At 37.4% G+C, this 14,582-nt stretch overlaps 1 protein-coding gene across 5 annotated transcripts in view; it reads left to right on the forward strand.

Annotated features, from left to right (window-relative positions):
* The window catches only part of rpgrip1l (RPGRIP1 like), a 190,493-nt gene that overhangs the window by 65,134 nt on the left and 110,777 nt on the right, over positions 1-14,582 (forward strand). For all 5 annotated transcript variants that reach the window (XM_059992825.1, XM_059992827.1, XM_059992826.1 and 2 more), the window contains exons 10-13: positions 4,498-4,637; positions 10,856-10,962; positions 11,230-11,280; positions 12,237-12,416. In XM_059992825.1, the coding sequence (XP_059848808.1) occupies positions 4,498-4,637; positions 10,856-10,962; positions 11,230-11,280; positions 12,237-12,416 (478 nt within the window). The remainder of the gene's footprint in view (positions 1-4,497; positions 4,638-10,855; positions 10,963-11,229; positions 11,281-12,236; positions 12,417-14,582) is intronic.

Consider the following 14,582-nt stretch of genomic DNA (forward strand, 5'->3'; position numbering starts at 1 on the left):
TGACCAAGAAATTATAATGCACCCATAACACATTCTTTATTATAGTATGCATCAATATCTGTTTCAGTAATACGCCACTGCTCCAAACTTCAATAGACTCTCATCTAAGGCATTACTGTGGAACCATTACAAACAGTTGAGTGAGTCTGCATCTGGAACAGCTGGGACCCAGAGGCAGAGTGATAGGGAGGTGGGAAATATTCCAGTTTATATTTGTTAAAACCAAACATTAATTGTGATCCAATCATTTGGAATACATGATGGAGCATGCAGGAAATTTATATAGTCAGATCATTGGTTAATCAGGGAGAGTGATGATCAAGAAGTTATAACCAAAAGCAATAGTGGAATCACAGACGAGAAAATCTGCGGATGCTGGAAATCTGAGAAACACAAACAAAATACTGGAGGAACTTAACAGGTCAGGCAGCATCTAGGAGTACAGTCGACACTTCACACCAAAACCCTTCAGAACTGGAGAAAAAAAGCTGAGGAGTAGATTTAAGAGGTGGGGGTAGGGGAGAAAGAAATACAAGGTGATAGGTGAAACCTGAAGGAAGGGATGAAGTAAAGAGCTGGGAAGTAAATTGGTAAAAGAGGGAGGCAATAGGCGGGCAAGGAGATAAGGTGAGAGAGGGAAAAGGGGCTGGGAAAAGGTGAAGGGGTGGGGGACATTACTGGAAGTCAAGAAATTGATGTTCATGCCATCAGGTTGGAGGCAATCCAAACATAATATAAGGAGTTGTTCCTCCGACCTGAATGTGGCCTCATCACAACAGTGGAGGAGGCCATGAATAGACATATCAGAATGGGAATGGGAAGTGGAATTAAAATTGGTGGCCACTGCGAGATCCTGCTTTTTCAGTCAGACAGAGCGTAGGTGCTTGGCAAAGCAGTCTCCCAATCTACATCAGGTCTCAGCGATATACAGAAGACCACACCAGGAGCACCGGACGCACTATATGACTCCAACAGACATGCAGTTGAAGTGTCGCCTCACCTGGAAGGACTGTTTAGGGCTCTGAATGGTAGTGAGGGAGGATGTATAGGGGCAGGTGTAGCACTTGTTCTGCTTGCAAGGATAAGTGCCAGGAGGAAGATCAGTGGGGAGGGATGAATGGACAAGGGAATCGAGTAGGGAGCAATCCCTGTAGAAAGCGGGAAGTGGGGGTAGTGAAAGATGTACTTGGTGGTGGGATCCTACTGGAAATGGCAGAAGTTTTGGGGAATTATGTGCTGGATGCAGAGGCTGGTGGGGTGATAAGTGAAGACAAGAGGAACCCTATCTCTGGTAGAGTGGCGGGAGGATCGGGTAAGAGCAGACGTGTATGAAATGGAAGAGAAGCAGTTGATGACAGTGTTGATGGTGGAGGAAGGGAAGCATCTTCACTTTGAAAAAGGAGGACATATCCTTCATTCTAGAATGAAAAGCCTCATCCTAAAAGCGAATGTGGGGGAGGTGGAGGAATGAGAGAAGTGGATGGTGTTTTTACAAGTAATGGTGGGTAGGGATATAATTCAGGTAGCTGTGAGAGTCCGTACATTTATAATAGACATCAGTAGATAAGCTGTCTCCGGAAATAGAGACAGTGAGATCGAGAAAGGGGAAGGAGGTGTTGGAAATGGACCAGGTAAGTTTGAGGGCAAAGTGGAAGTTGGAGGCAAAGTGAATGAAGTCGACGAGTTCAGCATGGATGCAGGAAGCAGCACCAATACAGTTGTCAATATAGCATAGGAAAAATGCAGGACAGTCACCAGTGTAGGCTTGGTACATAGACTGTTCCACATAGCCGACAAATAGGCAAGCATAGCTGGGACCCATGCGAGTGAGGGCATAGGGAGGAATGGTGGCAGTTGTGACCATTGACTTCAGGGATAAAGTGGCTTGGGTTAAAGGAGTTGGTATTGCAGAGAATGGTATCTGAAGATAAGTAATAGGGCTGAACTTTATAGTATCCTAGCCTGAAGTTGCATAAGGAAAACATGATTGTCCCACAAATGGAGTGTAATGGACTGATTCAGTATATTTGACAATGTAAAGGAATATTACACAACTATTTAGATAATTAACAGGAAAATTGCATCAGACTTGCAAGTAGAACACGTGCCTATCAAGTAGATTGTCCTTGAAGCTCATGCGGTACAGATTTACCAGAATTGTATCAGGGTTAAAAGACTAAGCTATCTGGGCTGGTAAAATAAACCTGCTTTGTATTCCCTCAAAATTAATATGTCAGAGAGCAGATCTAATTAAGGTGGTTAAAATGACAGAAAGATGCAATGGGATAGCTGCAGATATAATCTGTATTCTCTGAAGGGGAAATTAAAAAAAGATCTAATCTTTAAATTAGAGGTAAATTATTTAGGATTGAAATCAGTTTTTTTTTGTAACACAAACAATACTGGATATCTGCCCAAAAGACTTTGAATGATGAATCAATTGAAAAATCAAAGGCAAATTTCAGTATGATTTTGATATGGAGGGGTATCAAGGGATATTAAGAAGAAATGGATAAATAGTATTAACCTACATTTCAGATACATTTAATAAAATTGGCCGATAAACTCAGTGGGCTGAATAGTCTGTTCCTAGTTCCCATCCAATTCTCATCCAATTTTCCCCTGTTTCTCTTCCAGCAATGAAGGTGGTAATTTTCTGGGTTGTGATCTTTTCTTTTCTTCCTCACTTCTACAATGTCAATAGCACGAATAGTCTCAAGGATTGGGAGTGACAAGTATTTCCCTCTGAGATTTTGTGCTCTAGATTCAAAAGGGCAAAATCTGACTTTAAAATCTTGAGATGAATGAATAGGAGAAGGTTAACCATAATATGAACATTTAAACAAACAAAAAGCCTCTATTAAACATTGATAACTATGGAATTAAGCAAGATTTATCCAATAAACAATTTCTACATATTCAATGCAGTTTTATATATTTTTCTAAGAATCCAATATTCTTAGTTGTTTGATAATACACATACTGTAGATTTCTAATTTGTGCAGTTGAATCCTGTTTATAGATTTTAGTTTAGCTATGTAACTTTCTCAAACAGTTCTATTTGGTTACAGTATCAAAGCAAAAAAAAATGACATTTTGTAAAAATGCATTTGTGCAATTTATTGTTTTGAATCACAGGTAGTTGTCAGTTGGCAAAATATGCCATAAACATTTGTACTGTACTTATCCCCAGGGAAATGTAGTTGTGTTTTCTTCTCACTGTGCACTAAAGAAAGATTGCTTGCATTATATATAATGTTTAACAATGTTTTAGTTCTTGGAAAAAAAATGCTCAAATATCTCATTTCTAATCAAAATTCATTGGACAGCTGTAGCTACAAAGCACAAGAAATCCACAATATTCCAAACATGATAGAATAAAGAATTATGACGTAGTTGTCTTTGGATTAACATTTTACTAATGTAGGAGCTTATCATCTGGAATAGTTCTTAACAAAGAATAGTGTCTTGAATTGAATACAGTTCTCCTTTAATGTAAATATAAATGAAATCAATTACATTTGGAAATGTTGCTTTTAGATATTACATTCTTATGGAACTTAGTGTTGCATCCACATGCTCTTCTAAATTTGATCTTACTGTTTTTCCTATAAAGGAATCTTACATCCCAAAGTAGAATATAATTGATCAACTTTCTCAGTTGGTTTCCATCTCCTTTAAACAATATTATACCTATTCTCTTCATCAGTGAATCCACCATTGCAAGAGAAGGGAAATTTATATTACCTTTAAGTTCTGTTTCTCATTAATCATTCCTAATTATTCGTGTTTTTCTTAAATATACTGTATATAGCTTGATACGTGATCAGTTCTATCATTAAATTTTATTCATCTACAAAGCATTTTTTCTTGAAGTGCGTGCTATAAAACAACCTATACTGAACTATGTTGTTTTTTTTTGGTTTTGCCATCTTTTTTAATAAGACAAATGGGCACATTTTACATGCACAATAATCATTCTATAGGCCACAGTATCTCAGGCATCGAAAACATTAGTGCTTTGAGGTTTCACTTCCTTTCGACCAGCAGCTGCTTTTTCGTGCTGCTTCTCTAACAAGCTCCTAAGTACCGACCAGGTAGATAGTTCATGCTATTTATATTGAGGGAATATAAGGGCTTGTATGATTTTGTATGTCCCCTGTTGCTGGATAATTTGGATCTATGTATTCAGCTGGGAGTATATCATTGAATTCCTTTCCTTGTTCCTCAAATTTAAATGATGCCAATTTTTTCTGGCTATAGATCTCTAAATTAAGGCCAGTGCCTTTGCTCATCCCACAAACCCTTTCATGTGATTTAACCACAGCCTGAGCAAGGCGCCTTGGTTTCAACAGCAGCAGACCAGCATATGTTTGCTTAATTCCTGAGACATGATGACAGCAGTCTCTGTGCCACTAAGGCTTTTTAGTTTTAATTATTATTCTCTGTGGAGGATTACATCCAATAGTTTTTCACATGCCACATGTTTGGTTACAGTGCTTTTGACATGACCAACGAACAACAGTGGAAGTTGAAGGAGCAGCAGCTGAAAATACAGATTGCACAGCTTGAGACCGCACTTAAATCCGACCTGGCTGACAAAAATGATATCTTAGACAAAATAAAACTAGAAAGAGGTATTTTTGTATATGAAATAAATGAAATTTGTAGAATGTGCATTTGTGAATTCATACCACAGAGATGATTAATCTCCACTGTTATTTTTGCTTACATCTGTTTGTTGTCGTAAATAATTTCAGTTATCGCATTAAAAAAACAATGTAGATGGGTGTGCACTATTGGTTCGTTGTACACTGTCCATTAATTGAACACAATTTCACAATTATTACAGGAGTTAATTTGCTAGAACATGTTGTACTTCATGTAGGGAAAAAGAGTATCATTGTCAAGGATAGCTTTTCAAACAAGAGAAAATCTACAGGTACTGGAGATCCAAAGCAACACCCATTAAATGCTGGAGGAACTCAGCAGGCCAGCCAGCATCTATGAAAAGGTGTAAACAGGCAAAGTTTCGGGCCAACCCTTCATCAGAAACAGTACCGCTGCATAAAAGCCAGGACCAACAAGCTCCGGGACAGCTTCTTCCACCAGGCCATCAGACTGATGAACTCATGCTGATTTGAGTGTACTCTATATTACCTGGACTGTTCTATTTATTATAAATTACTATCATTGCACATTTAGATGGAGATGTAACCTAAAGATTTTTACTCCCCATGTATGTGAAGGATGTAAGAAATAGTCAATTCAATTAAATGGCAACAGTCCTGATGAAGGGTCTCAGCCCGAAACGTCAACTGTTGATTCTTTTCCAAGGACAGCTATTGTTGGCCATCCTAACCTGCCTGTGAGTTGATAGTGATACACAGTTTCCATAAAGTACTGCAGTCCGTCTGGTGGTGGTGTATTAGGTAGGGAGTTCCAGAATTTAGATCCTCAGTAACTAAAACATGTCATGATAGTGTGTAACTTGTAGAGTGTGGATGTGCCCATATTGCTGCCACTCTTATCCTTAGTGATGAAAGCCCTGTGTTTGGGAGGTGCCACCAAAGTAGCACAGATAGGTAACTGCAGTGTGTTTGATAGGTGGACTATGTTTCGGTACAGAACACTGGTGGATAGAATCTGAATGTTGTAGTGGAAGGAATGTAAATCAGGTAGGCTGAGTTGTGCTAAATAAATAGTATTAAGCACATTGAATGTTGTTAGAACTACACTTACCAAAATAAGTAAAGAATATTCCATCACACTCCTGACATGTTTTGTAGATGGTAGAAAGGCATTGAGTTGTCAGGATTTAAATCACTTGTAGGGTAGTCAGTTCCTTAACTATCTTTTCAGCCAGGCAGCCTTCCATAATATTTTGTTGGTGATGAGGTCAGGAATTGTAATCCTACTCCTTGATAGGGATCGTTGCTTACACTTTCTCCTCTAACCTGTTCTTAGAGTTTGAAGGCCATCTTTTAATAAAGAATCACTGTGAGCCAATTCTACCAACACTCAAGTAGTCAAACATGAATGCAAAAGAATCAGATTCCATGGCATCACCAGCAATTTCTTCATACTACTTATAAGTTGGACTAGAGGTCAGATTGTAGTTATCTAAGCTCTGGATGCCAGTGTAATTTCCTTTATTGTTATTTTGGATTTGAATTCTTATCTGTGGTTATTTTGTCTCACCGCTAGCAATACAGTTATGGCACCCAATTCCAAAGTTACTTCATAGAGCGCAAATTAATAAAAAAAATCCACAGCCACTTTGTGTCATAATTGTGCAGTTATTGCATTTTATATTCAGAATTATTCATTGAGTCTAAACTGACTACCAAACCCACAATCAAACTTGTGAAATTTACAGTTATTTCTTTTAGTTTTATTCCACATCCTGATCATCTCTCCAGACCTGTCCCTCTTTTGGGCTACTCATGATTGTACCAGTCCACTTCCCCACATTTACCCCATGATAAAACTCTGCTTTTTCCAGATATTAATGTTCTCACTTGCTTATTTTCCCATAACATGCATATTTCCTCAAAGACTTCCATGATGAACTTCATTTTCTTCAATGGCAAGAGATTTGGTGGAAATGGCTTTGTGCATATTTGTACAGCCTATTCTAAAATGTACATGATCCCAAGTCTCCCAGGCAACTGAATATTGTGCTCCACATGCAGCGATGAATTAGCTTACATTTTTAAAGGCAGTCAAATTTATAGGTTCCTTCTTAGGGTGTAAAATGTATCAAATAGGCAGAATTCCACAGTTTTGGCACGTTTAAGTCTTAATAGAAGGAACTAAAGTGGTTTAAGAAATGAGCATCTGTAAGATGTTAGATCTTTCAAGAATTGCACAGTCAGCAAAGTAATACCCTGAAGTTGTATCATGTTTTAAATTGTATATGTCTCTGCAGAATAATTATGATATATTATTCTTTAAATGAAAAAGTCTGTTAAGAAAGTAGATACAAAGCTAAAATGCAGACTTCACAAAAATTGTACAAGTTAGCAATGATAGTTTTATGAACAAAGTATCTGCAGTTTTTTAAAATTTTGATTACAGAGATCAAAAGTTTGATTATTTGATCATAATAAATAATGGTAGGTATAATATGTATGAAAATGCATTTCTCTTTGCATGCATTCTGCTTGATCTGTTAAGAATTTTCTGTTTTAATTTCAGTTTTGCAGCATCTAGAAGAATTTTGCTTTCAATTACAAACGTAACTGTTTTACATTGTATAAGTTTGTGTTCTATGATTTATGAACACATTTAGTAGTCCTAAAAATTACATCGAACATAGAACAGCACAGCACAGGAACAAGTCCTTCAGCCCACAATGTTGTGCTGAACCAGCTAAAAAGTAAATTTTTAAAAACCCTAAAACTAATCCCTCCAACCTACATAATGTCCATATCCCTTCATCTTCCTCATTATCATTTGCCTTAAAAGCCTATATTGTATCTAATGTATTTGCCACTACCCCCATAGCAGTCAGCAGATTCCAGGCATCCAACACTCTCCGAGGAAAAAACTTACCCCTCACATCCCCTTTCAATTTACCCCTTCTCACCTTCAGCCAGGATAGAATTAGACATTTCTATCCTGGGAAAAATATACACCCTGTCTACTCTATCTATGCCTTTCATAATCTTATAAACCTCTATCAGATTTCCCCTCAGCCTCCGACGCTCTAGGGCCTCTCATGATAGCACATGCCCTCTGAACCAGGCAGCACCCTGGTAAACCTATGCTGCACTCTCTCCAAAGCCTCAACATCCTTTCTATAGCAGGGCAACCAGAACTGCATGCAACACTCCAGATGTGGCCTAACCAGAGTTTTATAAAGTTGCAACATAACCTCCTGACTTTTGAACTCAGTGCTTCAATTAATTAAAGCAAGCATTCCATAAGCCTTCTTAACCACCTAATTGACCTGTGTAGTCACTTTCAAGGATCTTTCTGCTCAGCATCACTGTTAAAGGTCTTGCCCTTAACAGTGTGCTGTCCCCTCGCATTTGGTTTACCTTGTAATTTGTCCTACTGCAATTTAAGACTCTCCTGCTAAAACCTTACCTATCCTCATCTATAGCTATCCTGAAAGTTAAGGAGTTGTGGTCACTGTTCCCTAACTGCTCACCCACTGAAAAGTCAATCACCTGGCCAGAATCATTACCCAACACCAGGTCCAGTACAGCCCCTCCTCTCATTGGACTCTCTCATTGGACCATCTACATATTATTTAAGAAACCCTCCTGCATATGCTTAACAAATTTTGCTCCTTGCTATGAAGGTTGCAGTTTATATTAGGGAAGTTGAAATCTCCTTGGATAACAACCCCATTATTTTTACCCATTTCTGTACTCTGTTTACTTATCTGTATCTCAATGTCCCAGTGGCTATTGGGGGGATGCCTGTAGTACAATCCCATCAGTGTGATTACACAGTTCCTATTCTTGAGTTCTACCCAAGTGGACTTGGTGTTTTCACCCTCCCAATATGTCTCACCCAAATGCAGCTATGATATTGTCCCTGATTAGTAGAGCAACTACCCACTTTTACCTAGTTTTGTAAGGGGCTGGGAACTGGAGCACCAGGTCAGTAAGTGAAGGATCGGACAGGAAGGTAGATGTTCTAGAGCTTCAAAAACCTGTTATGTTAATCATTGTTTCTTGCCCCTCTCTCAACCAAGTCTCTGTAATGAGCACATCGTAGTTCCGAGTGCTGACCCACGCTCTAAATTCATCACCCTTACCTATAATACTCCCAGCATTAAAATACATACACTTCAAACTATCCATCCCATCTTATCTGTTATTTTGATTTTGTCGATCAATACTTTCCCTAGCATCTACTTTCCTCTCCAATTCTTCACTTACTGACCTCGTGCTCCAGTTCCCAGGCCCCTGCAAAAGTAGTTTAAACACTCCTGAGTAGCATGAGCAAAACTTCTGACAGGATATTGGTTCCCTTCCTGTTCAGGTGCAACCCGTCCCCAGAAAAGGTTCCAATGATCCAAGAAACTTGAAACCCTGCCCCTGCACCATCTCCTCAGCCACTACTTTATTCCTCCCTGCACTACCTTTAAGATTACTACCTTAAAGGTCCTTCTTGTCAGCCTCTTTCATAACACCCTGTGTTAGGATCCGTCTCCTTTTTATGCTGATGTCTTTGGTGTCAGTATGCACCACAACTTCTGCCCTCTCCCTTGAGAATATCCTGCATTGGATACCTCTTTGGATACTCCTGGGACCCAGGAGGCAACACACTATCCTGATGTCTCTTTTATGGCCACAGAATCTCCTGTCTGACCCCTCACTATCAAGTCCCCTATCACTACCACACTGCCTGACTTTACCCTTCTCTGCTGATTTTCAGAGCAGGCCATAGTATCACTAGCCTGGCTGCTGCTCCTGATGGGTCATCCTCCACCCCCCCCCCCCCCCCCCAGCAGTATCCAAAGAGCTATACTTGTTGCTGAGGGGAATAGTCATAGGGGAAGCCTGCACTGACTGCTTACACCACTTACTTGCCCTGTAGATCACCCATTTACTAACTGAAGCCTGTACTCTGGGTGTGACCACCTCAGCAAAAGTTTCATCTATAACATCTTCAGCTTCCCGGATGATCCTGAGTACATCCAACTCTTTGACCCAGTTGGTCAGGAGCTGAAGTTGGGTGCCCTTCCCGTAGAAGTAGTCATCAGGGAAACTATCAGACATCCTGAATTCCCATATCTGACAGGAGGAGCATCCAGTCTTGACTACTTTGTACTCGTGATGGTGTTGTCAACGTTGCATGTTCGCATACAATTTTCTATAGATGAAACATGGTTTATTATAACTATAACCTAGTGATTTATTTAATGTTTATGTGTGTACTGTATGTAAGAAACCAAATGCAATTTTAGTTAGCCAGCAAGTATGCCTATAAAATGGCCTGATTTAATCTGAGGTGAGATATTTTTTGGGTAACCTTTGCGCAGTCCAAAATTATGCATTGTTGGCTCATTTTAGCTGAATAAACAGATATTACAGAGTTAAGTTTCCTCCTATATCTGTTCTGGATAACTCCTAATAACTTGAATCAGACCATTCAGACTAGAACAGAACAAATTTTTGATTTTTATTTTAAATGTTTGATAAGGTGTCAAACATGTTTTTTTGGGAACAATTGTCTTTAATTAATTTTACTGGAACTGAATGTTGGAAGTAGGGTAGAACAATAAGACTTTTAGAGCAAAGTAGACAATCTGCCTGATTGGTCCTTCAATTGAAAATTGGAGAAAGTGTAAAGAGCTGTAATCCAATATCATCTGCATGTAAGCTCAAGGTCCTTGTATGATACAACAATATTTTGTAACTTTGGTATCGTTTTATGAGGACAATAAACCAGTATCACCATAATACCATTTTGCAGCTTTTCAAAGAAACATATATGACCAGGTGTACAGCCTGTTTAAAATATATGGTGGTGGATGGTCACCCTTTAAAGTAACTGTTGTTATTTACAGTGTCTGATAAAATTTCATTTGCTTACCTAAAAACTTGAATAAATGCTGTAAATATATTGGGAGGGCAATATTACCCCCCCCCCCCAACACACACACACCATTACTTGTAACAAATATCCACAAATATCACAGTTATACTTCTAGGGAGTAGGTTTATCATTTTGTTATATGTGGTTCAGGGAAAAAAATTTTAAAAGTGTTGTAAAAGGAATTATGGTCAGCATTTGAGCTCCTTTGCATATTATCAATATTACAGTTTATTTTAACATATTATTGTCCAGCCTTACCTTTGTGTCATTTCCATTATTCGTCAATGAATGTCAGCACAAAATGAACAACTCTCCCAGGAGAACAAAGAACTGCAGTTGCACTATCTAGAACACAAGCAACAGTTGGATGAACTAAAAGATCGCATGAAGTTCTTCACCAAAGTAAGATTGCTTTCTTACCTGAACTCAATTTATATCTCTAAGGATGTGACAGTGGAATGCTTGAAATGTTTTATGCATGCCATAAGCACACTAGCTTTATGCATCGTAAAGCCTCAGAAAAGAGAATGTAAAAATGTGACAGTTTATTTATTCATGATATTCAACCCAAATGTCATATTTGGTGAGAATCTACTATGTCATTTTCAGTTATCCCTGTATTATTCATTTCCATTTAATAAGCCCTTTTATTGACTGTTTTAATTTCAGGAGAGTGATATTGATGTGGCTGAACTCAGTGAAGCACTGATGCTCATAAAGGTACTGTAAAGAAGTTGATCCCTCTTTCAATTCTTGTCTGCTCTGTGGTCTAATAACAATCTGACCCTCATATGCCCTGATTGCAATGACTAGCATTTCAAGATGCTAATTCATCAGTGGTCTTCAAATAGCCATTGTAGCCCTAATCTCAGAAAGAGCAGGGGATAATGTTAGAAAAGAGTAATATAGAGTTTATTTGGATTTTGTTAATGTTTAATTGACACAATGAAGTTTAATTAGGCTATATTCAGAAGTTCTGCATAGATTTATATTTTATTCATATTGTAGAGAGTTGTTTTTTAGAACTGGAACATTACAGTCTTTTTTGGAATTTGAACTAATTATAAGCTAATAATAAATAAAACTACAGGGATAAATCTTAAAACAAAGTGTATGTTATTTGACCATGAACAGCAAAAACATGCAGCTGTCTCAGTTGAAATTTCGCTAAAATTTCATGTTAGCTTGAGGAACAACAACTCAACCTTTTGGTTAAATGCTTTACAGTCAGTCCAAATGAGTTCAGCAATCTCAGATTATAATAATCGCTGTCAGTTTTCAGCTACTAGTACTGATTTAACTGTTCCTTTCTGCCTCCATTTTCTTTTGTTTATTAACTTCTCCCACTTTGAAACCATTATGCTAATTAGCCCTTCAGTCATTCGGGTTGTCTTGACTCTCTGCTTACCCTCTGTTTTTGTTCTGTACTTGCTTCATTTCGTTTGAACCTACTAAATCTCTAACATTTTTCCAGTTCTTATTCAAAATCTTCACATTGCACTGTTACAGCCATTTTCTCTCCTCTGGATATGCTGACTCAACAGTTCTGTTTGTTTCACATTTTCAGCATTTTCTACATTTTAGTTTTGTTCAATGCTTTCACTTAGCCAGAAAAAAATGTTGTTAATTGTGATAGCACATTTTTACTCAAATATATGTTTCTATCTTTATTATAGGTTCGTAAGCATCAGGAAAATGGAAATCTTGAATTTCTGGAGAAAGTGGAGGACAACATTAATAAGGATCTAGAGTTGTCCATACAAGAGCTTCAGGCAACACATGCAGAGACTATTCAGGAACTGGAAAAGACAAGAAACTTGCTATTTATGCAATACAGGATTAATAAAGATTATCAGGTAATTATCAGGTTTATATTAAACATGTATTGTCATATAGAATTAAGTTGATTAGGGTTCGCACAATATAAAAGTAATAACAATATTATTTACCGATAGTGGAAGTATAGGTCTCTGTTCATTCCCTTTGAAATTATTCAGTAACTATAATATTATAAGGCCATATGTGCAATACAAAATGTAACATTTCTCTCCTTAACTAAGCAAGGGCATGCTTGCTATAGATGAAATGCAGCCAAATTTCCATACACTAGGTCCTGGGTTGCAGTGTTCATTATAAGGAGACATTAAGCAGAGTAGGCCTGTATCCTCTCAAGTTCAGAAATTTATGAAATGTTTTGCCAGATAGATGTTTTCCATTGCTGAGATATCTAGAACTGAGGTTTACAGCCTCAGAGTAATAAACATTATTTTTAACTCAGAAGGTAATAAATTCTCTTTTCTGTAGGGCTGTAAAGCTTAGTCATTGAGCTCATTCAAAGCAGACATGGTTAACTTTATGAATTATAATAAAATCAAGCAAAATTGAGGTAGTGCAGCAAAATAGTGTTCAAGTATTCACGATTTAAGTATTCAAGATTATTTAATGTTATTTTCTTTATACCCGTGTAAAAGAGAACAAAATTATTTCTTACTCTTGATCCAATGTAGCACTAAAAATCAACAAAAGGTAAAGAACACGATAATAATAAAACACAATAAATATAAATACATAAGATAGCTTATATACATAGTTTGTATGTCCATAAAGTGACACCAGGCCCAGGAGTGTCTGTACAGAAGGAGAATGACAGAAAATGATAAAGTGGGAGTGTGGAGGAGTGGGTTCATAGGTGGAGGATTTAATTAGCCTTACTGTTTGGAGACTTATTGTGAACACCTAATTTCAGAACTAATTAATTACTGCAATTGAATATAATAATATTGGATATTTCGTGAGCATGCAGACCAACAGAACCTGATAAAATTGCTCATGTTTTCAAAAGGAACAGTTGGTTGTAAATTGTTTCTAATTTGTTTTACATTCTATTGAGACCTGCCAGTATCACAAATTTAAATATATCCACCTTTTTAGTCCAATCATAACACATTAATGTAAAGGTCAGCACTATTCAGTGTGTTCCAAGTTTCCATCATACTTCGTGTGATGTAACTTTTGAACTTCATGCTATTTTTTCCACTTATTACCCTACATACAAACTAGATGAAATTCCTTAAGGTGCTTGGAGATTGAAATAAAGTTAGAAAATACTAAAAATAGTTAAAGGGAGATGAAAAGTCATTGATCTGAAAAATTAACTGTTTTGCTTTTTCTCTGATATCACCTTTCCTACTGATTTTTCCAGCAATTTCTGTTAAATTCTGTGTAGATCTTAGTGCCCTACTTCTTGAACTCACTAGCAAGGGATTTAAAATCCTTCCTCTTAATCTTGTACAGGTCTCTCATAATTTCATATCTCAATTATATTCATCTTCACTCCTTAGCTTGAATAAAAACATATACCATTTTACCAAATTTCTGCTCATAAACATCTCCAGCTATAGATAGTGAAATACTCATGAATCTTTTCAGTGCGACCCTATGCCTTACCATCCTTCCTATAGTGTGAGGACCAGAAATGATTATGTTAATCAAGTTGACATGTAGCTTGTGTTTTATATAGTTCTGGCTTAACTTCTTTGATCATATATTCTATGCCTAGGCAATAAAGGCAGGTATTCTGTTGTCGTCTGTACTGTCAAATATCAATGTGTCACCTTCCCTGCGATTTCACAGGCTTTTACTTTCCTGATTACTTTAATCCCATGTCTTTACTGATTCCTGCTAATCTGTTATAGTTGCCTTTGAAAGATCTAAGCATGAACCACATAACAGCAATTAGCATAAAAATTCATGAAAACTTTAAAATCAGCTGAAAGATTTATAGGACATTAAAAAAAATACTTCTGGACCTTTTAAAAGGCATTCTTCTGAGAAGGCAAACTGATCTCCTTGCCAGCTTTGTATGCATATATTGGAGACTCACCATCCAGTGCACCTTTGGACCAGAAAATGGCACAGCATCTGAGTTATTAGGTCATGAATTTCAATAACCAATCTTAGACCTGGGTACAAGAAGTGTGATGCCAAAGATCAGGGAGAAATTCTCATTTTCATTTTTAGAA

Source organism: Hypanus sabinus, chromosome 17 (assembly GCF_030144855.1).
Source record: "Hypanus sabinus isolate sHypSab1 chromosome 17, sHypSab1.hap1, whole genome shotgun sequence".
Taxonomy (NCBI): Eukaryota; Metazoa; Chordata; class Chondrichthyes; order Myliobatiformes; family Dasyatidae; genus Hypanus; species Hypanus sabinus.